This window comes from Natrix helvetica (assembly GCF_964273705.1).
Source record: "Natrix helvetica genome assembly, chromosome: 2".
In the NCBI taxonomy this organism is placed as follows: Eukaryota; Metazoa; Chordata; class Lepidosauria; order Squamata; family Natricidae; genus Natrix; species Natrix helvetica.
The window spans coordinates 127,288,128-127,315,627 of record NC_138552.1 but is presented as its reverse complement, the minus strand read 5'-3'; the positions used below and the strand labels follow the sequence as shown (position 1 = coordinate 127,315,627).

Sequence of the window (27,500 nt, the reverse complement as noted above, 5' to 3'; positions counted from 1 at the left end):
GATAACAATTTTACTATGAGCCAAAAACGTATGGAACCCCTCAAAAGAGTTTTTGGCAAAATAAACTCCTTTGGCTATTAATCTGGCAATAGCACTTCAGCTGTGGTTGTCTGCTAAGATCTGTTAGCAACATCCACTGTGACTTGAGGCAAAGCTGGACTCAGAAGATTACCATTTGCCAACTGGATACCCAGAGAACCATGTATATATTAGGGTTCCTGGAACAGCATGTATATTTTTAAACATCGCATCTCTGTTTAATTTACATACTGCCTCTAGTCTTTTGCACACATGATTTGCCCCAGTAAAAAATTGTGTCATTCTGAATGGAGCCACATATTTTTTCCTGTATAATACGAAGGATCATTTCTAATGTTATATCCATTGAAATGACTAATGCTTGATGACAAATAAAAAGTAAGGTTATAGCCCCAGTGAACTATGTTTCATTAGTTATAACTTTATGAATCCAGATTTATAAATAAAACCTTTGACAGCTCCGGAAACTACAATTACCATTTTCCGGAGCTTCCTATGGTAATACATTCAAATGGGTCTATCAATGTGAAATATCCCAGAAGACTAAACCACCGCCGTGTGTGGAAACTGCAGATACCGAGATGCTGTGTACCAAACAAATATTTCATTTTATACCTAATCTATTATTATTTTTATTAAGTGTTTTGAAAGTAAATAGGGAAAGGCTAAGATGCATGACTAATAGCTAAGCCTGCTGAATGCTGAAACTGGTTATCAAAAGCTACCAAGACTTTGCCCTTCCTCTGCATTGAGACAATTGGTAATGAGGGAGTTCTCCAATGGCCTATTCTCTAGCCTCAAGGAGGCCTGGGATACAGAATTCTCCAGGGAAGGTAACAGTTTATCCTTTTCCACAAACACAGAATGCCTATTTATAAATGTGTAAACTGCATTTTATTAGAAACATAAATCCAAGTCAATGCTGAAAGCTCTAAGAGAACAGATGGACATATTTTTTCATGCAGCATTAAAGAAAGTGTTCAAATCCAGCTATACTTTTTGTTGCACTTACTAAAAAGGGGGGGGGGGAAGGGGAACCGAACAGAAGTGAAAGATCCTCTCCTTCATACAAATGTGTGAAATTAGAATAAAAACTATTTTGCTGGTGTGTGTGTTTGAGGATGCCATCTTAACTGAATGAAATTGTCCTAATAGCAGGAACTAATCATTTATGGAACTAATTTTTTAAAAGCATCCCTCATTCTAGAATTATTTTTTCAACAATCCAGATGCTATGATTTCATTCTTCAAAGAAAAGGATCTCTTCGAGCTCTTCATACAATAGCCATCTGACAGTCGACATGCAAGTCTTTACTAAAATAAACAAACATGGCTAATTTTTTAGGCCTGGCAATATGTTAAAATATCAGTGCGATTAGCCAGTAAATCCCATTTTAAGAAGCCTTTTTATGACTAGGGACTTCTGCCACTTTACAAATGTATTCCTCTAAGCCCACTAATTCAGTTAGCCTTTTCAATCCATTGTATTATTCCAAGGCCAGCTTCATTTTGCATTAAATCCACTGCAGAAAGCTAAATTGAACGCAAAAAATCAGACTTGATCCAAGCTTCTCTTTGTTCAAAGATAGAGACTGAAAGCCCTCTGCTGCTGCTGCTGCTGCACACTTTCATCACCAATTTATCGGAACCGACAGTGTAAAGGAAAAAGCAATGAAAGTCATTGTTTTGAGACTTCAAAGCATCTCTGTATCTGGGGAAGGAAATCCTTTCACTCACCAGGGCATACACCCCCAGTCTGCAGGTGGGTGAAAAGTTATACAAGTGGACTGTACTCAAAGCCATCCAAATCTTTTCCCTAAGGAGTAATAGCTATGACTAATGAAGACAATAAGCTGAGTAGATGCACCAACAAATCTATCAAAGCCTATGTATATAGAGAGAATTTCCTACCACTGAAAAATAATATGGCAGAATGCCTCAACTACCTAAGACACAAATGTAGCTTCTATAATTGACCTGTTAAAATCATTTATGCAAAAGTTTAAATATGTCACTAAAGCAATAAAAAAGAGTAATTCTTGAAATTACTTAAAATAGGCCCCAAAAGAACTCTACCTCACATTAAGGAACTAGCTTAAGAAGAAAGATGATACAATAAGCGACTTTAGTGTTGAAATATATTTTCAAATATGTATTAGGGTAAATAACTTTATTTAGGCCAAGTTAATATTACAAAACTCTGCCAGCTTAATATTGCTAACTTTGACTTAGCCAGTAATATGTATTTCAGTATTTTTCATACAGCCAAAACACACATTAAAAATACATTTTAATTGAAATAAATATTACCAAAATATATTATTTCACAGCATAATAGCCAAATGAACACATTGCTAGTTAAACAACCAAGAGCAATTATGAAATATCTGCCAACACATAGCCAAAATATAATTCAATCTCTTTATATGGATACAAAAATTGGTTTTATGCATTGTAACCTTTGAAGAACTTATTAAAAAAATGGTCACTCTTCACTATTAAATGCAAATCAGAATCCAAAATGCACAGGTATTATGGGAAAAGGATTTTTTTTGGGTTAAACTTACCGTAAACATTGGCTCAGTGATATCAGAAACTGGTTTTGGAGCTGTGCTGGTAAATGAATTTGCCACCTGTGGCTGAGCGTCTAGGAGTTTCTTGAGCTTCAAATCCACCAACTTGCTGTTCTGCTCAACTACATATGTGAAGATCACGGCACAATGCAGAGAGAGACAGAGAGAGAGATTAATTTAAATGCAGTTACTATAATAATGCATCTATTTAAAGTACACTATTTGCATTGCTCTAATTGTAATATTTAAATTGCAACTGATATGGAAATCAAATACAGAACTGAGAAATTAAGAGATACTACAGCAAATGTATTGTGAAGGTGGTTAAAAAGTAAAACTGAATCCTAACAACACATTTTAAAAATGGATTTTTGGTAGGGTTTTTTCCTGCCTTCATTCCTTTGCAACTAAGTTATTTTAAGGTTCACAGTGTATTATGGCCAATAATTAATACATTTATATAAATAAAATCCAACTGAATTTATTTAGAAATAAAGTTATTTAGGGCCAAAGAGGTCAAATTAATGTTATCAATATGCCTAGTAAAATCTTTTTCCTGGAACATCTTTTTAAAATTTATATTTAAACATCAATTCTAAATATATTTTCTTTCAATTAATTTCGGTATAACTCAGAACTTGGACAAATCATATTTCAGCAGCACATATTGATAAGTTGTTTAACAAATAGCTTAATTAGATAAAATTTGATACATGTATATGTTTATTATTTTGGTGATCTGAAATATGAAACAGTCACTTGAATGAAGATATCCATTACTAAGATCATAACTTTTTTCTAAATATTACTCAGACAAAAGTTATAGCATAGTAAAATCTCTAATATACAGTATGTAATAAAATTTAGAAATGTATCTTGGCCTATCCTTGTCCTCTCTAGTTTGGCTTGAAAGTTGAACATGTTATTATGCTATCTCTTTATTCATAGTAATGTTCTCACCCTAATATATTCTTCTGTAAGTTGGTGCCCTCCAGACTGACATATTCATTTGAATTAATGGGAATTGTAGTCCAGCATTTTTGAAGAGCACAGTACTCAAGAAGGTTGTCCTGATCGATTATTTAAGGAAGATGGCAGCTTCAAGATCAGTCTGATTGCTTTTAGAAATTTTGCTTAATTATTGGCGAAGTGTAGTAATTATAATCAGTTTCAGCCTCGCCATGCTGGAATTAGTGAGAGACAAGGCCACCTAATATGTACAGTATATCAGTATTTCTAAACCTTTGCAAGTTTAAGATGGGTGGACTTCAACTCTCACAATTCCCCAGACAGTATAGGAAGAAACACTTATAGTATAATATTATATGAAGAATGTATACTGAACAAACTCCATGCTTTTTCAAAGGAAACTAAACATTATTTATTTATAGATTCATGCCTAATTTTTCAGCTAAAATAATGGCTGAAGGCTATTTAATGGACAAAATATTTTATAGTCATATCTCATTAATCCTTGACCAGTGTGTCTTTATTTTTACTTGACAGGTCAGGAACTATGGCTGAAATGGTTTGTCAGGGTCTGCTTGATCCAGGTTTGAACTCAGCTTTCTAACTATATGTGTAATAGCTACATTCATTTCTCCATCAACACTATATGAAAAAGTGAGAATAACAGCTCTGACTGTATACTGTAGGTTATGGTAAGGTAGGCCACTGTGAACCAAAGAAGATATAATGCTGGAAGATCTTGATCATTTCTCTTGCCATTTTTAACACTTTTAATAGCAGCTGCAGTGGAGTAGGGAGAGGAAAATCAGATTAAAACCATGGCACTGAGGATATGTATGTGAATCCTTTCAACTTGAGTTGCTTATCCAATGTCTTCCTCCCCCTCCAGTGCTGCAGCCATAATCCAATCGCCTAGCTTTCAAAAAGTGAGGATCTGATTACAGCTCCCTTGATATCCTGTCTAGTTATATGATTGTAACATTCAAAGTTCAAACAGCAAAATATGCTCCTTATTATAGAAACAGAAAAGACTGAAATCCTTCACTGAAGACCTTCCCTTAACAAAATTACTCCTTATATATTAAATGATTTTAAGAGGTGGGGAAATAGGAACTACTGTGTTAAGTGAATCTGAATGTTTCCAGTTTAAATCTCGCCATAACTGAATTCTTTACGTGGCCTTTAGGCAATCAAATAGAACGTGCTTCAACTTTCCTTCTGCTCTAACAGAGTTCTAAGAATATGACAAAAACACTCTGAATATGCTAAGGGGCCAGATATTAGTGAAATAAAAGAAAATGACTTCACAAAAACAAATGAAAGGACATGAAGATGATTGTAAAGAAAGAACTTATTACCTCAGTCACAATTTCCTGAATTCTTGAACATTCCTCCCTGCCTCCCTCCAGCAAAAGAAGCCCTTTGTGAGAAACTCAGCACCTGGCCTTTTACTGGAAATATTCTAGGAAAATTAAATACTAAATTCTATTTTACAGCAAAATAGTCTGACAGAAATCCAGACTTCAATGCCCCCTCCTCTTTCTTTGCTAAGGTGTATATGTGTTAATTACTAAAAGATATTCCCTTCAACAAATTGTTTCTTCCACTATAAAGTGAATACAGATGAATCTGATTTCAGACCAAATTGCAGTGAATATGGCTTAGAACAGGGGAAAATGTATACTGAATATTATTGCCAGAAAGAAGGGGGAATAAAGAAAAGGCCAACAACATCACAAAGAATCCCTATATGTGGGAGCTCATATATTGCAATGCACTTTGTAGCCCAGAAGGAAAATCTGTCTCTTTTAGATTCAACTTGAAGAAGTTTTAAAGTAGATTGTCATTATTACTTTCAGAGAGATTTACTTTCAGAGAGATTACTTTCAGAGTTATTAGTGAATAACAAGGTTTGTTTGTTTGTTTGTCATTTCAATTCAGAGGCCTCCTGATTCCAGAGTGATTCTGGATAACTCATAAACTAAAAAATTAAAAGAAAACAAGTATATATATAAAAAGGAAGACAGAACTAAAAACTCCACAAAAATCCAAACAGTAAAACAAAACAAAACAACAAAACCAAATTAACTGCCATCCCATAATCAGGGTGTAGCAGAATAAGGAAAGTCAAACAAAAGGGATCATATATGTTATTTAAAGGTTTTACAAGAGTCATTCAATTTTTTTGTCCAACCATGATTACTTTGGAGTTCATTACTTAGAGCCTTCCTTTCATTACAATTTAAGTTTATACTTCTTGATTAGGATCTGCCTGAATTTAAATCATTTGCATTAGTGCCTTTCTAACTGTTTTTCAAATGCTAGAAAGGATTATATTTAAAAAAAAAATTGCAATAAGTTTTGTACTTGTATTTGCTGACATTGACATTAATATAATTGACTGGGACAAAACATTGCTATGATCATAGGAATTTTGTAACTGTATCCTTATTGCTCACTTTGTATATTTCATTTGTCATTTTTTCTGTCCCCATTTCCTCATTTTTGTTTCAATAATCAAATGCCTGGATGTATGCTTTATGACACACATATCTTGTTGAAATTAATACTCAAAATACAGTTAGACATAGTAATTCCAAATAAATATGCACAGGACTGCTAAGATAGCCTTTGAGTATAATTGTTTTCACTTGAAATTCACAAAAAAATTATAGGCTTTTGGTAATAACAACCAAAACTAGTCTAGTCTGTTTGCTGAGTCACATTAAATTTATTTTCAATACTGATAATTAACTAATGCATTTTAAAAATAAGAATAAAAATCAATACTTAGTTGATAGTTAATTGTAACAGTTATAAATGTCTCAGAAGACATTTATGAAAATCAAATGAGTCCAAGCAAAAATAATACCTAACAAATTACATGGTACTGACAATTAAATTAAAGTTAGTCATGGAAAGGTTGTGAAATAACCACGTAGTTGAATTACCATTAGAATCAAGCTCATTTTCTAGGTTAGTATGTTGATCTTCACCACTAGAAATAATGTACTCGGGAATCTCCTCATTAGAAACTATTACAATATTATCACTCCGATCCTCATCTGTAAGAACATGCCGTAGTAAGGTTAGTGAATTTTGATCTTCTACATGCATCAATTCAATGAAAACATTAGTATTTTAGAGTTAATTGAGCACAATAATCAACAGTACAGAAAGAAAAAAGTTAGTGGAATGTAACAATTGGTTGAGAGAGAAAAAAACAAATGCTTTATTTAAATATTACAGGTAGTTCCCAACTTACAAAAGTTCATTTAGTAACTGTTCAAAGTTACAACAGCACTGGAAAACTGATTTATGACCGCTTTTCATAGTTACAACCTTTCCAGCATCCCCATGATCATGTGATCAAAATTCAGACGCTTGTTAATTGACTCATATTTATGACTGCTTTCGTGTCCTGTGGTCACGTTACCCCCTTTGCTACTCACAAGCAAAGTCAATGGGGAAGCCAGATTCACTTAACAACTGAGTTACTAACTTATCAACTGCAGTGATTCACTTAACAACAGAGGCAAGGAAGGCCCTAAAATGGGGCAAAATTCAGTTAACAAATATCTCACTTAAAAACAGAAATTTTGTATTTGTAAGTCAATTGTGGTTGTAAGTTGAGGACTACTTGTACATGCACAGTATTTACAAGCAAAGCCTCTGAAAAAGGTGCTTTGCAGTAATTGGAACATGTACAAAGCACTTCTTTTGAATGTTCTATTATGTTATGCTAAGCCGTGAGGCAATGTGTCAAATTTAAATTTAGTTTTCACCCAACTGAAATGTAGTTGTTTCGGAAAAATGTAGTCCCACACTGCACCAAAGCATATTCTTCTCCTCTAAATTCAAGATATTCTTCTCCTCTAAATTGAGTTTCTACTTTTTTAAAAAAATGCAACTCTTATACCTATTTTAGCAAATGAGCATAGCAATAGTCAGAATCACCCCTGTCTAGTTGGAGTCCTTAAAACTAAAATACCAAAGGCAATAAGCCACACATGAAATCAAAAGTACATTTATACTCTGGTTTATGTTTCTTATTGCCATTTTGTAGTCCATATAGTTGAGTGTTCCAAAACAATACCCAACATGTCAAGATGGAAAAAAAGTGCTTAGATTCACTATACTTCAAAAAAGTCTTTTGCTGAAAATCTTAAATGCTGATCCTGTATTGATTTCAGTCTGTTGGTAAAAGTGTGAAGTCACTCTCTTGTATAATTCTTGAATCATAATTCTAGTCTCACTGCCTCAGAAAATAGTTATCAGTCTTATTGACATAATTATGACTTCATGGTTGGTTTCTGTCCAGGGTGTTTATATTTAGGGTAGGAAAACTGTAAGATCACCTCCTGGTATCTATGGACCAATGGATGGGTCAGAGCATGACTCATACCTTTATAGATTTTTATTAAAGAATTATTTAAGGAATAAAAACAAAACAAGAATAAAAACAATAGATTATATTTTGAGCCATATTTATGATCAATACAAGAGGTAGTTTGGCAGATAAAATGGACAAATTCCATAAGCTCTTGAATGGAAAATTATCTTAATAATAAATATAGAGTTTCAAAATTTGAAGTATCTTGATTGTCCAACTATCATACTCTGAACCCATGAAAAGCAACTGGAGTGAGAAATGTAATAACCTGTGACAAAATGTGAAGAATGAACATCATTTAAAGATGCTTATTCTTTTCTCAGGAGAACCTTTTCTTATATAGAAAATAATGAAGCCTACTGGACTAGTAAAATAATGCTTAATGCTTGGGATTAGACAATTTTAGATATATTTCAATTTTTCCGTTTCCAGCAAATTACCCCATAAGAACTGATTGTGTCTTGGAACACTGGTTGGTGTTGATACCAGGAACTTGGATCTGAGCTTTGAACCAGTAACCTAAATGCTATTGAGTATTCCTATCTAAATAAATAATTGTGTGAGCTTCTTTTAACTTGTCTTGAAGTAATTGCATACCAAGGTTGTTGATACAAGGAATGGGTCCTCAAATATAATATTTCATAGCATAAGATTTTTTCAGGTTTTAATCTGTGGTAATCACCATTCTCCTTTTCCAGAGGATTACATTTTGATGTGAAAAAGGAGCTCAATAGCTTAAGTGATGCTGAAAAAATGCCAGATGAAATTGCTGCTAAGGTCAAATCTGTGCCTCCATGAACTCTGAAGCACCTTACTGGAGTTGAATCAAAGCACTGCACATCCCGAATATCAACTATACAGGTGAAACTCGAAAAATTAGAATATCGTGCAAACGTTCATTTATTTCAGTAATGCAACTTAAAAGATGAAACTAATATATGAGATAGACTCATTACATGCAAAGCAAGATAGTTCAAGCCGTAATTTGTCATAATTGTGATGATTATAGTTTACAACTCATGAAAACCCCAAATCCACCATCTCAGAAAATTAGAATATTACATGCAATCAATAAAACAAGGATTGTACATAGAACAATATCGGACCTCTGAAAAGTATAAGCATGCATATGTACTCAGTACTTGGTTTGGGCCCCTTTTGCAGCAATTACTGCCTCAATGCGGTGTGGCATGGAAGCTATCAGCCTGTGGCACTGCTGAGGTGTTATGGAAGACCAGGGTACTTCAATAGCGGCCTTCAGCTCTTCTGCATTGTTCGGTCTCATGTCTTTGGACCAATGAGCAACAGACCAGGTCTGTTTTTCTTTAGCCCAAGTAAGACGCTTCTGACGTTGTTTGTTGTTCAGGAGTGGCTTGACAAGAGGAATACGACATTTGAAGCCCATGACCAGGATCCGTCTGTGTGTGATGGCTCTTGATGCACTGACTCCAGCCTCAGTCCACTCCTTGTGAAAGTTCCCAACACTTTTGAATGGCCTTTTCCTGACAATCCTCTCCAGGCTGCAGTCATCCCTGCTGCTTGTGCACCTTTTTCTTCCACACTTTTCCCTTCCACATAACTTTCTATTAATGTGCTTTGATACAGCACTTTGGGAACATCCAACGTCTTTTGCAATTACCTTTCAGGCTTTCCCTCCTTATGGAGGGTGTCAATGATGGTTTTCTGCACAACTGTCAGGTCAACAGTCTTTCCCATGATTGTGATTCCTACTGAACCAGACTGAGAGATCATTTAAAGGCTCAGGAACCCTTTGCAGGTGTTATGGCTTAATTAGCTGATTAGAGTAGGACATTTTGAGCCTAGAATATTGCACCTTTTCACAATATTCTAATTTTCTGAGCTTGTGGATTTGGGGTTTTCATGAGCTGTAAGCCATAATCATCATAATTATGACAAATCACGCCTTGAACTATCTTGCTTTGCATGTAATGAGTCTATCTTATATATTAGTTTCACTTTTTAAGTTGCATTACTGAAATAAATGAACTTTTGCATGATATTCTAATTTTTTGAGTTTCACCTGTAGTGTGTATCAAATGAATCTCAGCTTTATGCAAGTATACATTTTTACCTCAGGAACAATAGAGGAAGACAACAGAATTTTATAGCACATTGTAAGGTGGACTAAATTCAAATGTAGAAAACAAATGTATATTCTACACCTAGGCATCACCAAGCAGGCAATACTAGATAGACAATATTGTCATAATAAATTCAACTATGTAATAGGAAAGAAAAGATGGAGAAAGCCAATCTAGTCAGCCAGGACAGTTTCAGGTGCAGATTGTGGAAAGGAATATGAATTTTCAGTATTAAATGTATGACTTTAACTTAGAAAATTAAAGGCAGTAAGTGTGTCAGCAAGATTTAACCTAGAGGGTATATATATGATCAATGTAAGGAACAAATTCAGTATACTTAATTTATAAGAAAGAGAACCTGGGGAGCTACAGGAAGAGATAAGAAACATTGTGAAAACTGAAGCAGAAAACATTCCCAAAATTTCAAAGGAAAAAGGATCCAAGCGGTTTTCAGAACAAGTTATCATGATAGCCAAGGTAAGATGGAAGATGAAAGCATTTGGTAACAAGAATGGACAAGAATGCCAAAAGCAAACTTTATCAACTAAGAAAGGACAAAGGAAGATCATGTCAACAAATAGAGGAAAATAATAAGAAATGAAAGAGATGTTTTTCAAGAAATGGCAAAACTCCTAGGAAAATTTACAGCTAAAGTAGAATTACTTAAGGTTAGCCATTGAAGAGATCTAATAGAGGCAATGGGATTCACAGAAGATAGACTAAACTGAAATCTTTTACAGACAGGATAATGGATTTATAAAAATATTTATAGAGAAAATATATAACAACCAAGTCCATTAAAAATGAAATATGAGAGCTATTGCCAGCTGTCAAAAAGCAAAGCACTAGTACAGATGAAATATCTGCTAAACCATCTAAAGCAGTGGGTCTCAACCTTCCTAATGCTGCGACCCTTTAATACAGTTCCCCTGTTGTGACCCCCAACCATAAGATTATTTTATGTTTTCCATATTTTTTTGAAAATATGTATTTTCCAATGGTCTTAGGCGACCCCTGTGAAAGGGTTGTTCGACCCCCAAAGGAGTCCCGACCCACAGGTTGAGAACCACTGATCTAGAGCTTCAGGAGAAGAAGAAGCTGTTAAAGTGTTACGAGCCAGTGGCATCCTTGGGAAAGGATCAATGAGGAACAGTCTAACAAAAGGAATGTTGCATTGCCACAACAGAAATCTTGTGTATTTTGCATTGTGATGTCATGGTAGAGCTTGTAGGGCAACAGTGAAATGCTGCCTTTTGTAATTATGATAAAAGCAGGCAACTTCTACAGCTACTCATATTATATGGAAGAATACTGTGTGGCCCAAAAGTTTGTCTTTGTGTTCTGTTGAAACAGAGATCTTCAAGAAAATGTGCAAATTTTGATTTTTACTTTAATAGTTATAGCAAGCCCATTAATTGTGTAAAACAGTTCAGAATGTAGAATAAATTAATATAAATGGATGTGTCAGGATACTTGATTATTTTTCTGTGGAGTCTTTGTGGAAAAAGACACCCAACCTGTTGTAAAGGCTGAGTTTGTAGAAATAAAATCATTTAGAATGGGCAAGAGAATGACATGAGGTAAGGGAGATGACTGAAAGAAATAAGGCTTTGTTACCTAGGCAAAAGGGGCTAAACCATTTTAAAGTCCAGTACATCCAGATAACATTTGGAAGCAGCTCAGACAGGCACCTCCTTAATTACTGACCTATAAGAAGAAGGTATGGCACAGTCAGACTTGCAAGATTCTATTATTACAACCAATGTGAATAAAAGTAATTTTAGCCATCCTGCAGAGTAATTTCATGGTCTAGTCTACTTAGTAGGGCTGATAGATGAGGACTTGTTCTGAAAATCTATTAAAGGATTAGCATGTTTGCAAGAGATGACAGACAGAATCAAAACTATAGATTAAGACACTAACAATCTGAGATATGCAGATGATCCCACTCCATCAGCTGAAAGCAAAGTAAACCTCACAGAATTCATTATGAAAACATAAAAGGCAAACCAAAAAAAATCAAGGGTGATTTTAATTATTAAAATGATAAAGATAATGTCCATGGACAGCTTAATAATTTCACAGTTTTCAGTAAGGAAGTGAGAGTGGTAAGTTTTGTTTATTGGGCTCAAGAACAGGTAATGATAGAGGAAAAGAAGAGATTTATTTTAGGGTAGACATCCAGACAATGAAAAACATAAACCAGATTGTGGGAGAAAAGAATTTTACATTACAGTGAAGATCAAGATAGCAGCAATGTTTCTTCTAATGATAATATATGCATTGCAAAAGCTGAACATTGAAGAAGTATGAGAAAAAGACAATTAGCTACATGTTATGGATTTACAAAATACCTTAGAGTATTTTGAACCAATCATTCATCCCCAAACAAAAAAAAAGGACTGACTGCTCCTCTGAGGTGATGATCAGCAAGTAAAGATTTAATATTTCTGGCCTGCTGATGGAAATGAGGCTAGGCTATTAAAATGACTATATTTGGCAGGGTTATGGGAAGTAGAACTGAAAGATAAGGTATAAAACTGAATGTTCATATTTAAGCAAAACATTGGAATGATCATAGAACAGCTATAGAATTTTGCTGGGGAAGAGATCAAAATGGTGACAGTTCTTCCATACAGTCACCAGGAGCTGGGCTTCATTCAGTGGTAATTAAAAGATAGTAGACCTCAATTTACAACTAAGAAGAGCTATATAATTGCAATATTAATGGGAACAGAGTGACTTCCAGTCAATATCTTAAAAGGATCTAATATGTTTGAGATTATGTAATTTTTCCTTGTTATTATGAGAATTGATAGAAGCCAAGGAGTCACTTTTTCCAGCACATAGTTAGTTTGTATAGGAGTGAAGAGAATATCTCTCCTGGCATTATACATAAAATATTCAGGTTCTATAGAAAACTACTGAAATATACTTAGACATGAGAACTGAAGGATAAGATGTGTTATGTTCGCAATTTGCAGAGCTCCTATGTAGAATATGGATCAAACTTCTTTTACTGAAGGTCTGATGTCCATCTGTAAGAGATACTGCAGTAGTAGATGCTTACACTGGGCAGTGGATGGAACTAGATGATCTTCAACTAATGATGCTATGGCTTCTGCCTCACTGACTTAAAAGGAATGGCTAGAATAACTAAGAAATTTCCAGAAAACTATTTGAATTCAATATTTGGAACAGATGTGTCTTAAGAAGTTATAAAACTTACTCACCAATAGAGAGATTGACTCAAAGATTGTGAACTTTTCTTTGAAGAGATTTAAAAAAAAACATAGCATGAAAATAAACATAGCAGCAAGATCTCCTGTATTCTGAGATCTGCAATCAATATCAACACTTTTTTTGCCTAAATAGCAAAGCCAAGGACAAAAACATAATAACCTGGGCATTGCTCTTTATAAGCAAAGTGAAAAAAAATCCATCATTCTAGTGTAGCCAGGATTGAATAACATTGTTAAATATGAATACCACATCCAATATCAATACTGTCTCTGTGGACTTGTACTTCCATGATGATTCAACATATGAAGAGGAATTCTGGCTTCTACTTAGGATAAAGAATATATGGAAGGAAACAGCTTCATAGATACTAGTTAGAGCTGCCCTGCTTGTTAACTTCTATGCTGCCTCTTTGGTGAGTTTTTGCTAAGGTGGCATTTAGGAACTGTTGAATCCAGCACTAAGCATCCTGAACTCTTCCCAGTTTGTTTCAGCACTGCCACTCTACACTTGAAATACTACCATCTGGCAGATGTGAATTGCTATACACCAATTTGTCTCTAGACACAAGAGGAAACTACAGTGCCACTCCCCTTTCATGACCACTGCAAAAGCCTCCTTACAAGGCTGAAACCTGATGATTAATGGTTCCAAAAAAGCAAAGCTCAAGCCACCTCTGTAATTAGAAAATCCGACAACTTGACACCAAAGGCTCCTGTTAGATTAATTGTTGAGCTGTCAGTTAAGGACCAGATAATTTAGGGCCTAGTGAGAAGACCTGAGGTGTGGGCCCAGCAGTACATGTTGGTTGAGAGGAGCTCTCCAATGCTTTTATCTATGATGGTTGCCTTACAAATCTTTCCCCACAGCTAGCTGGAAGTCTCTTCCCATGATGGGGAAGGTCAAATGAATAGTCATACTACAGGTGCACTAAAATGGGAAACTGGAACAGAAACAATGGGATTCTCTAGTGGGGAGGGCATCTGGGGTTCTCTGAGCTGGGAAATTATGCAATATCCTTCTTGTAAAGGGGACACAGACTATAATGTATTCACATGTATTTATTTGCCCTGTCTGATTATAAAGAAGGAAGCTCTGATTTTTTTTAAAATAAACAAACCAAAAAGTCACAAGGGTGAGAGAAGTTGAGGTAGAAAGCCACTGTACTCTAGTAGTTAGAACACTGGATTTGGGAAGACCTAAATTCTTACTCAACAATAGAACTCCCAGGGTGACATGATTAAATCATTCTCTTTCAGAGCAATCTTACTCAAAGAATGATTGCTGTTGGGATAACATTAGTGGGGATTCTCACATAGACTATCTTGAACATTCAGAGAAAAAGAAGAATATAAATAACTTGTCCTCTCCTCCAAATCTTCCTTCAGAGAGGTTTGCAAAAAAGTGCCCCAAGTGAGGAAAGTCAGGAAGCTGAGATAACTATGTGCTGTTTTTGATGTAAAAAACAGAGACAGACATGTGAAAAGAAAACATGGCTGACACTGCAACATCTCATTAAAGACTCAGTCTTATCCTTAGCTGTGATTTCTTGAACTGTAATTTTATTGACTGATTGATTTGTATCCTAATTTTATTATTTTTACAAATAACTAAAGGCAGGGAATATTTCCTCCACTTCTTCCTCCTCCTATTTTCCCCACAACAACACTCTGAGGTATTGTTGGGTTGAGAAAGCGTAATTGGCCCAAAGTCACCCAGCTAGCTTTCATGGCTAAGATGGGACTCCTGCTTTCTAGCCTGGTGGCTTAACCAGTAGACCAATCTATCAATCACGAGACTTTACTGGACAAATGCTTTTTAAAAAATTGGCATAGGAAGTCTCTGATGACTTAAAGAATCTTGACAGATTATGTGCTTGATATATCAAATGAAGAGCAGTGATGGTTAGAAAAAACACCGGATGGCTAAGGAATACAAAATACTGCCAAAGTTTCCTGAAATATGCATGAAAAAGGATGTATTTGAGAGATAATACCCTCTCATGGACTCAATAATGCCACGTCAGCAACTGAAATACAGATGGTCTTCGACTTTGGATTAGGTATTTGTTTATCAATTATCAACAATTCAAAGTTACAACTGCCTTACAAAAAGTGACTTATGAACTGTACTTACAAATGTTGCATTATCCGGCAGTCAAGCGATTGCAATTCAGGTACTTGGCATCAATGCTACCTTGCATTTATGATCGGTTGCAGCATTCCGTGGTCACATAATTATGATTTACAATATTATAGCAAAAAGCACTCACTGGAGAAGCTGGATTTGGTTAACGACCGCTATAAAAATTATCATAAAATGGGATCTGACTCCACTTACATTCACAGTGACTTATCACAGAAATTTTGGTCTCAACTATAGTTGTAAATTGAGGACTACCAGCAGTTCCAACTTTTATTATGTGGGCTTTGACTTTAGTTTAATTTTTTCTCACATGTTTGGCACAGAGAAGCTTAAAGAACCTACCCTTTTTAGGACTAGAGAACAGAACAGAGATAAAGAATGGAAAGTCTAGGATGTGGATATGCAACCATAGATCTCCAAACATTGCTGAATTATAATGCCCAGCATCTCTAGGAAATGTGTCCAATGTGGGGAATCCTAACATTTATAGCTTAGCAAATATCTGGAAAGCCAAAGTTTATTGCCTACCAAGAGCCTAGTTCATTCTATGCTGGCAAGGTCTCATATGATAGAGCGCTTCCTGATAGAAAAGTAACTCCAATTCTGTAACATTTTTTTTAATGAAGGGATTTCCCCAATCCCTTTTATGAACTGTGCAACATTACTTTGGTGTCAATTGGTATAGGTAAGTGGGAACTAACCCTAGGAAACAATACATAGGTGAGGTGAATATTATTTACCTGGGAGTCTAGTTCCTATGCTTGTAATCATAGGATAACCAATTAAATATGACAACATATTGTTGAAATCTATACTTTGGTCAGCATTCTCACTTCACTATTATTAAGAAGCAAAAGTATTATCTGGGAACTTAATGAGCACACAGTTGACCTTCAAGTCTACCTGTCAATCAGCTGTGTTGCCTTGAAACTGAATTTGTAGAGAGACAATCAGAAAAAAAGTTTTCCCGTACTGGTTTCATCTTTGAAAAAAATGCCCATCTAACAAGCTCTAAACATTATTTGCTTAAAGAAATTTGTACAAAACCTTGAAGTCAGAATAATACAGACAACTATGATTTTTTTGTTGGCATATCTTTGCATCCTGCAACAATAGGCATCCAAGCAGGGACTTACAATTTGAAGAAGTGTGCACCAAATACAAGGTTAACCAAAGAAGCAACACAGAGAAAAGAACAGCATTTGTCAATTCATGTGTTGTTGCAGTTTATGAACTGGGAGTGAGGCCATGCTGAGTAGCCACGCTCCTGACACAATATGTGCTGACTAGACCCTTCCCCACCATCTGAGCATAAACTGTGAATGTCCACAGGGAGGTTGCGTCTCACATTCAACCTGCATATGTGAAGGTTTCCACAGAATTTGAAATGCAGCTGCCTTGGATTCTGAATTATTGGGAAGCCTTTTGTAATAGCTGTATGAAGAAAGGCTGCAAACTTTGTACTGAATACTTGGGAGTTAGGTTGGCTGCTTGGGATGTATGAAAGCAGGAGTGTGAAGAAGTCTGGCCCTGAGAGCCCTATCAGGGTTAAGATCTTGAGGTTTTCATTTGTGCAGCTGCTCCATTATCTTTTTCTCTCTAATCATGTCCTAGTTGCTTTTCCCCCTGCAAATTTATTTATTTATTTATTTAGCGTATGGTATAGTGGTTCAAAGGTTAATGTCCAGTCCAAGGACAGGATGGTCTATGTTAAAAAAAATTAGTCATTGGGCTGGTATAAGCTCTTGATGGACATTCGGATACAATGTGATGGATATTTTGTCAAAGAGCACCACAGAGCAAATATATGAAGTTGTTTCTTAGAAAGGTCCTTGCTGACTCTCACCACCCAGGGGAATTGCTAACTGCCCCACTGATGGTCTTCTTCTGATTATATGTACTGTTTCTTGTCGAGAATCAAATGCATTGTTTGAAAAACCTAGAAAAATCCCTTTGTCCTGGTTCTTGATCCATTTCTGCTACCTCCTTTTGTTCCTGCTTATCCCTGATGATCCACTGCACTATTTGTTCTTGGACTGCTTGACTAACTCACTGAACCACCTAAAAGCAATGCATGAGATGCTGCTGAATTAGAATCATCAGGAAATCTGTTGGATTAGGGCAGCTTCTCTAAAAATGTGGTTAAAAGCCAAGGCTGGGGAACTGAATGGTTTGAAGATCACATTCAAGTTCAGACATACTTACAAACTGAAAGATGTTAAGAGAGCAGCACTGAGGAAGAGCAGCTTTGCTCCACTGGTAGAAATTGTTGTCCTGTGGCATCACCTGATTTCTCTCTTTAGAAAGAAAAGAGGAGGAATGTGTCCTTGCCTGCTCCTATATGGAGAAAGTCAGCCCATGCATGATAAGAAAGGCAAGTTTTGCTCCTCCTGCATGAGGTACTTTCCTCTGTGCAGACATATGCAGGATGAGATGTCTCCCTGCCTCTTCCTGTGCAGACAAAAGCAGGTTTTGCTTAATCTTTGCAGCATTATTCTTCGGGAAAAAAGTGGGATTATTCAGAGCCAGAAATTTGTTGGGAAGGCTGTATCCCTCCTCATGGCAATGGGCACACAATAATGAATTAATGAAAGCCTTCACTTAATAGAATATGAAGAATGCAATTTTCAGCAATTCTCTCTTCTCCCTCCAGCTGTTTAGGTCCTAAGGGAAATATGCTTCAGAAAACTGGAGGCTTCTCTAGGGCTGATACATTTGGATAGAGTTCCCAGAGAGAAGGAATCAGTAAATATCACTTATTTGCCTTGCCAATAAAAGGGTGTATTTTGCTCAAAACTATGCAATGTAATAAGCCCTCATTATATCAGATGTCAGAAGTCCATATTGTGTTAGGCCAGAAGCACATTTCAAATTCAGAAACGATGTGGAATATGTTCTCACAAAATGGCAGATATTTGTAAAAGAAACGGAACTGAACATTGTAAAAGAGATGGGAATTAAGGCAATCCAAGGTTACTGATACTGTATGGTCTGATCAGAATCAATAATATCTTGTGCATATAGTTGCTTAATTTCAATTGTCAAATTTCTTGGCAACTATGTCAAACTTGATCTTGTCCTTGCAATTAATTCAGATATTTTGGACAAGCCATGAATGGTTGTATGGAAACAATTAAAATTAACTATGGCATCTTCTTTTTATTATCTCGTTCCAATATTCTTATCAAAAGAATCATAGATCTGAATCTCTGCAAAAGACTCTATTTCATTTCCTATTGAGGAGATTCTATTTAATTTCCTATTATTGCATTAAAATATTAAAAGTACTAAATTATTTTATACACTCATTTGCTCAGTATGTATATCCAAGCTTTGCATTTTAGAGAAACTCATCAAGAGGACTCATCATCATAAATTTAATAATAAACTAATATAATTTATTGATAAGATGAATTTTGGGAGGTGCTGAGCAGGAAAGGTAAATGAAATCATTAGTACACCTGTTTGGGTCTCAGTTTGGATCACTGATATACTCTTTCTAGAGATCATTTTACTACATACCTCATACCTGCTCACAGAAAAAATAGGGAAAATGCAAATATCGTAACTATATTCTGATGAGTTAGGAGAAGAATATTTCTTTGATTGTGCAAACTTAGGAAATACAGCATAAAATGTATAGACATGTTTTACTGGTGAACAACAATTACTCTGAAGTCTGAATAAAATCAAATTCCAAAAAGGTTTTCCTCAGATTTCTGGGTTGCCATAGGAATAAGGTACAAAGTCCTTAGCTCACCTCCAGATGCCTTTGACCTTTCTTTCAACTTTTCTGCAGCCATTTCATTGTAACTAGAAAGTTCTGACATCTTCACTCCAGATCGAGCTTCTGCTATTAGCTGACGAGCTCTCTCTCTCAGCTGCCGACGCCGCTCTTCATCTTGCTGCTAAGATATATTGAACAGTTGCCAGCTCAGTAATTGACCGAAATGCAATTTCATTCTCAATCTGATCATCATGATAGTAAATGGTTTACAGCATGGTGCTTGGCCCATATTATACATAAGAAGCTTCATATCAGTTGGATGTCAACAACACACTTTTTAGAGCCATCCATGAATCAGCCCCCTTTCCCCGAAATAATTTCTCTGTTTTTAAAAAACAAACCAGTGTATTCTAAAGCTATAAAATGTGAGTCTGACACAATTTATGGCTTCAACTTAGCATGAAATGTTCAAATTTTGCTAATCTCAGAATGTTCACATGCAAATGAAAATCCTGTAATTACGTTTCTACCAGAATACCAGAAAAAAACTCCATTTCCTTCAAAGGGCTCAACTATCTATTGAAATACACTCTGTTTTTGAAATAAAATTAAAATACACAGTGTTTTTCTATTTTGGGAAGGAGGAATTATTACCTTTGCACATAAAAATTGGGAAAATTAAGTATCATGTTATTTTTGAAAAAAAGATTTTAAGTAAAATAATTTAAGAAGATACAAGTTTTATAAAAGTATATTTATTTAATACATTTATATAGCTATACATAGGTGACTTTGGGTGACTTACAGAGTTAAAAGCAGAAAAAAATTGCAAAAAACCATACCCAACAAGAAAAAACCACCACCACCAAAAATAATTACAAAACATTAACAACCATTAAAAGCATAAAATTCATAAAAACATAATCTGGGAAATAAATTTCCCTAGTAGTACAACTATTTTACAGACTCAAAATACCTCAAAATGATGGGAAATAATTTGGCTGATTTTTGTCAATTGTGGTCTGATGAGAGGGGCTTGTGGGGCCACAAAAATGATACTTGGGGACTACCTGGAATCCCAGGCTTTTACATCGTCCACTTATAATTTAATTACATATTTAAATATCTGCTTTTTTTAAAAAAAATGTTGCTTTGGAACCCATGAAGAGTTTTAAAAATGTTAAAGCTAATTACTACTGTAGTGACAAAGAATGCAATATGCACATTTCAGAAATTCACAAAGTTTTCCTCAAGCACATTTTTTTGTCAGATAAACAAAGCTGATTCTTTTTCAACCATCACTGATATAATGACTTAGTCAAATAATAAAACTGTATGATGTACCTCCTCCCAGAGTAGTTAAATGTTTGAAACAAATCTGAAAAGTAGCAACAAGAATTTTACATAAAACTGGTTTGTGCTATATAAGTGTTATTCAGGCATTTCCTTTACTTCATGTTGGAATAGACTTGAGAATATTTTCAAAGTAAAAACATGAACATAATGCCAATAATCAATGTGAAACTAAAACAATCCCATGACATAACACCTCCCCACTCCCCTGGTTAAAGCAAATGAGAACCACCTTAAATGGGCACCCAGTTCCAATTGGATTAATATGAATGCTTGCTGAGCATCCAGCATCTTTTGGAATGCAATGAGCAGGCTGACTGAGCACAACTCAGCGGGCAGCTGCATATACCACAATTTCAGGGCTATTGCCGAGAAAGCTTGCCTTCTAACCAACTCTCTGTCTTGTAATCTCACTCTATATGCTGCATTAGATGGTGCCAAATACAGCCCAGCACTGTTCTATGTAGGGCTTTATAAGTACTAACTAGCACATTGAATGGGTTCTCGAATTACCATAAATACCAGTGCAGTGGTTACAAAGTAAGTATTTTACTACAATAGTGTGTTCAGCTGTTAAGTTTTTGCATTCCAGATCAGTTGTTGCTTTTGAGCTGTTTTTCAAAGATAGAATTCTGCTTAAATCTGTTCAATTCATTGGAACTCCAAGAAAGAATGTAAATTGACAGAAGCCTTAAGAATTAGGTGAATAGTACCACTAAGGAGCTGAAAATATATTAAACTGAAATTTTTATTTTTCAAATAATTTTATCTTCTCTCTCTTTCTGTATGTTTATGTATCTAACTACAGTTTGCTACTAAAGCTGAGTGGAGTATTGACCTGTTGGTGATTTCAGTTCAAGGTCTGGGAGCAATGATGATTTTATCCTTGCCATACAAAAAGATGAGGCAATGAGCTTCTTCCCTACACTGCAGCTGTTCACTACACAGAGGTAGAAAAAAAAAATCTTTCAGTATGTGGCTCTGGCTGCCTGGTTGATTGCCATGAATTTTCCAGATTTTAAATGTTCTTCATACTGAATATCATATTCAAAAGAGCTCTACAATTAAGAAGAAATGAAGTAACAGAAGCAAGAACATGGCAGTATAGACATTAACCTTTTGAGCAAATGAAAGACTTCTCATTCATTGTTAGACTGAAAACTTGGATCACAAACAATTTAACCAAATTATTAAAATAAAATCTCCCCCAATAATTCCTGCTAGCTAACTATCACTAGAACTCATTAGTAACAATATTTTCAATGTCAATTCTTACTAATGCTTATTGTCAGTGAATTTTATAGTATTTAATTGTCTATGTTAGTATGCAGGAGGTTTTCTTTCTTGACAAAATTGTGTTTGTTCTATCCACCAATATTCCTAGCATGGTGCACTCTGTTATTCCTGGAAGATGAAAAATTAGTATGCAAATGTGTGCTAATATACATATATACAATATTCATGTACTCAAAGTCATAATATGTGAGTTGGGCAGTCATATAAATCTAATGAATATATATATATGTATTTGTGTTACAACCCCTGGTATGCCCAAATATGGGAGGAAATGCACTACTCCCCCTTTCTGTCTATCGGTAACACAAATACATACCTATTTCCCTGGCTCAGCTGATAAGGAGGAGAGCCTGTGGCTTAGTGGCTAATACATCTGCCTAATATGTAATACAGCCCAGGTTCGAATCCCAGTAATGGTATGGCTAGCTGATGAGAACTAAATAGCTTGAAATAGATCTATACTAGTCTCCCTTTATTTATTTATCAGCACAAATACAACACAAATATAAAAAGGCAACATTAAAAATATGGTTTTCTGCCTGGATGGTCTCCTGCAGTGAGCCGATAGACAGAAAGGGGGAGTAGTGAGTTCCCTCCCATATCTGGGCATACCAGGGGTTGTAACACACACACACACACACACACACACGTATGTGTGTGTGTGTGTGTATGTATGTATGTATGTATGTATGTATGTATGTATGTATGTATGTATGTATATATATTTGGTGTTATTTATAGCAAAAATATCATGCTCTCAAGAAAACATACAATGTAGTTTTGCTTTAAAAAGCCAAAACTAAGGAGAATGACTGGTAGAGAAATAGAAGTTTTGGATTTAATCAGTACTACAGATCAGCAAGAGTGTGACTATGGCTACTTCTGTTTTTATTGCAAAGGAAGACACATTTTGTTTCAGTTCTCTTCAAAATTATAAAAAAAATATGACCTTAATTTTCTAAGAAGTCATAATACGTGTTTGTAGAGATATATTAGTGTTCTGATGAGCAAAAAAGCAGGATTGTAAGAAAGATGATTGTGGTCTAAAGAAGAGCAGGGAAAGGAAAAATAGACAATCCTGTCACTGCAGTAAAGTAACAGGAAAACTGATCAGCATCTTCATTATAAAATGACAAGTTTTAACTAGAAATTAAATGTCAGACAATTATATATTAAAATAAGATGCATTATGAAAATCTGCCTTGAGCATAACAAACAGCTAGAGTTTTCGGTAAGTATTATCCCACAAAAGTTGAAGTTGTAAATAAATTTACAATTAAGTTGTATCCTAAAATAATTTGAATGAATTTCTTTAGGACCCCAACAATAGTGCTAGGATCCCACCCCCCATGGTAAGAAACTGAATTAGCCACACTTTGGCATTGCTTGTAAAGAGTCCTGCAACAGAGGTCTATTTAGCTTAAACAATCATTATTAAAGCAAGCACAAAATACTAATTAGGCACATTTTATCCATTTCCATGTAAATTGTTTGTTTGTAGCTATTTACTCATCATTGTTTTTGATACAATAGGAAAAATGCAAATGAATGAATCAGAAAGCCGCCCTAATGGGACTTTCTGTTTATAACCATTAGCCCAGAGGTGTGCTGTAATTCAATCCTCAAGCAGCAAGATTTAGCCTCATTAACAGCTTGCATGGGCAGGTTACAACTCATAAAACCCTACAGTAAACAAAGTATATGGACACAGCACAGTATCTTGAGCCTGATTGACAGAATTTTGCTTCCCTATCAGATTGCCTCAATTTACTTTTCTACTAATGTCCTAATGCCATAAACACAATTTTGCCTAGGCCTTGGAGCTCTCCAGCAGAATTGCAAATTTGCTTTCATCCCCTCCATACCCCTCCTTGCTGCCCCCAACTCAAAGGCAGAGACAGTAATAGTCCCATCTTCTGTATTTATCCCAGTCGAATACAATGAACTAAATCAACATGCTCTACCATAACTCCCAATATCTGGCAATAGAGATTGAAATTTAAAGGGCATATCTGTGCTAAGGCTTTCTAATGTGTCTACATTTGTTGATTTTAGAAAATGAAAAGTTGAGAATAAATATTAACTTCAACAAGATACATAACTTGCTTTGAACTTTGTAATTGTTATCTTTTAATATTAAAACATGAACACAAGCATAAGGTGATATTTGGGGGGGGGGGGGGGGAATCTCCCAAATTCCTAAACAGTTAGTAAAATGTACAAAGGATGATTATGTGGCAGCAACTTGGTTCCTATGGGTTTTGCAAAATCTCACTGTAAAGAGAAGTAGGATGGAAAATATGATCATATTTTTCCTCAATGAAAATGCTCTCTCTTATTTTTGAGTCTATCTGATCACTGATCCTCTCGGAAAAGAAGTTTTGTTCTCAAAATTTAGTGAAAGAAAAGCCAACTGTGGATTATAATTATATTGGTTGGACAACATAAATAGATGCCTTGCAATATAGCCCTGTGAGCCACAATTTCTTAAATATGTGGAATAGATTAGCTTGTTTATTTATTTAATAAAATTTAATCCTGACTGCTCATGGCAGCTAGTTTATGCAAGGGGAATATAAAATGAAGTTTGAAAGATGCTAAACCAGACATATGATCTAATCATTACAGAGCTAAAAGCAGGACTGCTCTAATTCTCTTCCCTCCCATATTTCTGGTAACATCTAGTATAGCAGTAACACCTGAAGTGAGGACATTGTGTTATATAATCCCTACAACTTGGCTGACAGTGAGGAGGCAGGCAAATATACAGTGCAATAATGTCACAATCCAGGTTCCATTTTATCTAACATAAAACAATCTAGATGAGGGAATAGAAGGGAAACTCATCAAATTTGCAGATGACACTAAGCTGTCAAGAATAGCCAATACACCAGAAGACAAGCGCAAGATCCAAAAAGATGTTGACAGACTTAAACATTGGGCCCTTTCTAACAAAATTAAATTCAATGTAATAATTCAATATAATAATTAAAGTAAGGTTTTACAGTTAGACAAGAAAAAGCAACTGTGTAAGTACAGACTAGGTGAAACTTGCCGTAATTGTGAGAGGTATCTTGGAGTCCTAGTGGACAATCACTTAACTATGAGCCAATGAGGCAGCAGCCAAAAAAGCCAATGCAATCCTAGGCTATATTAATAGAGGGATAGAATCAAGATTATATGAAGTTCTAGTACCACTTTACAAAGCCTTAGTAAGACCACACTTGGAATACTGCATCCAGTTCTGGTCACTACAATATAAAAAAGATGTTGAGACTCTGGAAAGAGTGCAGAGAAGAACAATAAAAAAGATTAGGGGTTGGAAGCTAAAATATATGAAGAACAGTTACAGGAATTGGGTAAATCTCATTTAATGAAAAGGACTAGGGGAGACATAATAGCAGTATTCCAATATTTGATGGGTTCCTACAGAGATGAGCAGATCAAACTATTTTCTAAAGTACCAAAAGGTTAGACAAGAAACAATGGATGGAAACTAACCAAGAAGAGAAGCAACCTAGAACTAAGGAGAAATTTCCTAATGATGAGATCAATAAACCAACTGAACAACTTACCTTCAGAAGTTGTGGGTGCTCCATCACTGGAGCTTTCAAAAACAGAGTGGACAGTCATTTATCTGAAATGGTATAGGGTCTTGTGCTTGAGCAGGGGGATAGATTAGAACACCTCCAAGGTCCCTTCCAATTCTATTATTCTATGTTCCATCCCCAAGCTCATATCTACATCCCCTTAAAGGAAGAAAACAAATCTAAATTTGATAAATAAAGAAAAAAAGGGATTTGCCATAAAACATGGTTCAGTTAAAGTTAAGAAGTTATCCCCAATCCATCACAGAAAACTATTTTTAATTTTAAAACTTTAAGATAATCCCCCACTATGTGTCAACAGAAGCTCTGCAACCTTCAGTCTACAAAAGAGGGTAACCTTAACAAACCATATAATTTTCTCTCTCTCTGAGTTGAGCTGCCAAATTTGAGTTGCAAAACCCCAGGAGAACACTGGATGGCAGCAAACAGTCCTAAGAAACTCTTTGCTGGCATCTAGTGCACTCCTGACATCTGATAGCCCCAATGTTGCCTTCAGTGAAAGTTTAAATTGGCACATTGATTGAAATATAAAAAGATTAAATAAATCCATGAACTGCCATATTTCACAAAGGTAACGCACTAAAATTTTTATCTTATTCCTCTTTCTGATATATATCATAATGATCTCTACTTCTACTATACTGATGTTTAGTAAGGAAAACTTTCTACTATTTAAGGACAAACTCTTCAAGAATAAATAATGTAATTCCTTGTTTCTGTCTTAAAAATATATTTGTATGCAATTTTTATATTTCACAGTTCACCGGCATCTCGGCAAGCTTTCTTCCACTGCTTCAATGGTGCTACTTTTAATTTTATCCTCCTTAGTCCTTGTAATTAAAGTGATCAGCAGTGGCATCCCAACGGCTTTGACATAGCAGCAGCCCCCCTCACAGATTTCTGCTTTTAAAGGGAAGGAGGAGAAAAAGAACTAAAGTTTCATTTCACAGGGACAAGAAAATCAAGCCTCTCCAATCCTCAACTTTATCCATTTGTTCTTTCAGCAGCCTTTGGATCTTAAGAAGCAGATAAAAATGGCTGCCATTAGGGGGTCCTTTTTGTACTTGCCGCAGACACAGTGATTGACATTATTTTAGCCCAAAATTCCACTATGCTTGTGAAGGTGAATTAGAATGTGACAAATCGTCAGTGCACTTGGTGAGAAGATTGATCTCCTGAAATATCACTGAAGAAAAATAACGATAAATATCAACATGTATGGATATGTGTGTGTTTAACATCTTTTTTTAAGCACAAAAAAGAAGTTTCATGAGCCAGAATTCTACCCACAGCACCCTGACCCTTTTCACATTTTTTTCTGGAGCATTTCCACTGATTTATTATTTACCTTTGTGTTAAAAGTTATTCAAAGCCTTATAATCACTATATTTGTTTTAAGACAGAGAATTCTTTTTCAATCACCACACCAGAGAAGTGAAAATGCAATATTCATTAATCATAATGGGTTTATATAAAAGGTAAGTGTAACTTTGCATAACATGGAAAGCATTTAATAGGACTCTAACTCTGAAAATCATCCATGACATGCCCCAATTACATAATCCAGCTAAGAAAAAGAACTTGACTGCCACCCTTTCATCGTTAGACAGGAAGAACGGCTTTGTTAGCCATTTAGAAGGAGAAAGAATTTTGTCCTTGTCCAGAGGCAAGGATTACCAAAAAGGTATCTATTCACAAGCGTCAGAACAAAGAAGAAGAAAAAATTAAAAATCTACAAGATTGTAAAAAGTTGGCCAGGCTGGATTTTTACTACAAGTTTGACCCATTCTTGTTTGCATAAATAGGGGTTGGGGGTGAAACATTAAAACTGTTTAGCCAATCTTTCCAAACCATTCCCAACTTCTCTTATGTTGGTTTATAATATAACCAGACATGCTCATAAATGGCCACACCTGCTCATTTCTCTGGGGATGGCCTGATCTCTGCCTTTTTCAACAAAGAAAGGGGGTCATGTAGGGGAAATCAGCCTTTCTTGTTGCAAAACAGAGTGGAAAGTCAAAATCTTTTTCAAGTTTATCCCATCTGGTCAGATTA

At 35.4% G+C, this 27,500-nt stretch overlaps 1 protein-coding gene across 3 annotated transcripts in view; it reads right to left on the bottom strand.

The window, feature by feature from the left end:
- The window catches only part of EHBP1 (EH domain binding protein 1), a 279,410-nt gene that overhangs the window by 58,920 nt on the left and 192,990 nt on the right, over window positions 1-27,500 (bottom strand). For 2 of the 3 annotated variants that reach the window (XM_081941545.1, XM_081941543.1), the window contains 3 exons: window positions 19,222-19,369; window positions 6,533-6,646; window positions 2,607-2,734 (listed from right to left, as the gene is read on the bottom strand). In XM_081941545.1, the coding sequence (XP_081797671.1) occupies window positions 2,607-2,734; window positions 6,533-6,646; window positions 19,222-19,369 (390 nt within the window). The remainder of the gene's footprint in view (window positions 1-2,606; window positions 2,735-6,532; window positions 6,647-19,221; window positions 19,370-27,500) is intronic. The other variant, XM_081941544.1, reaches the window with a different exon arrangement.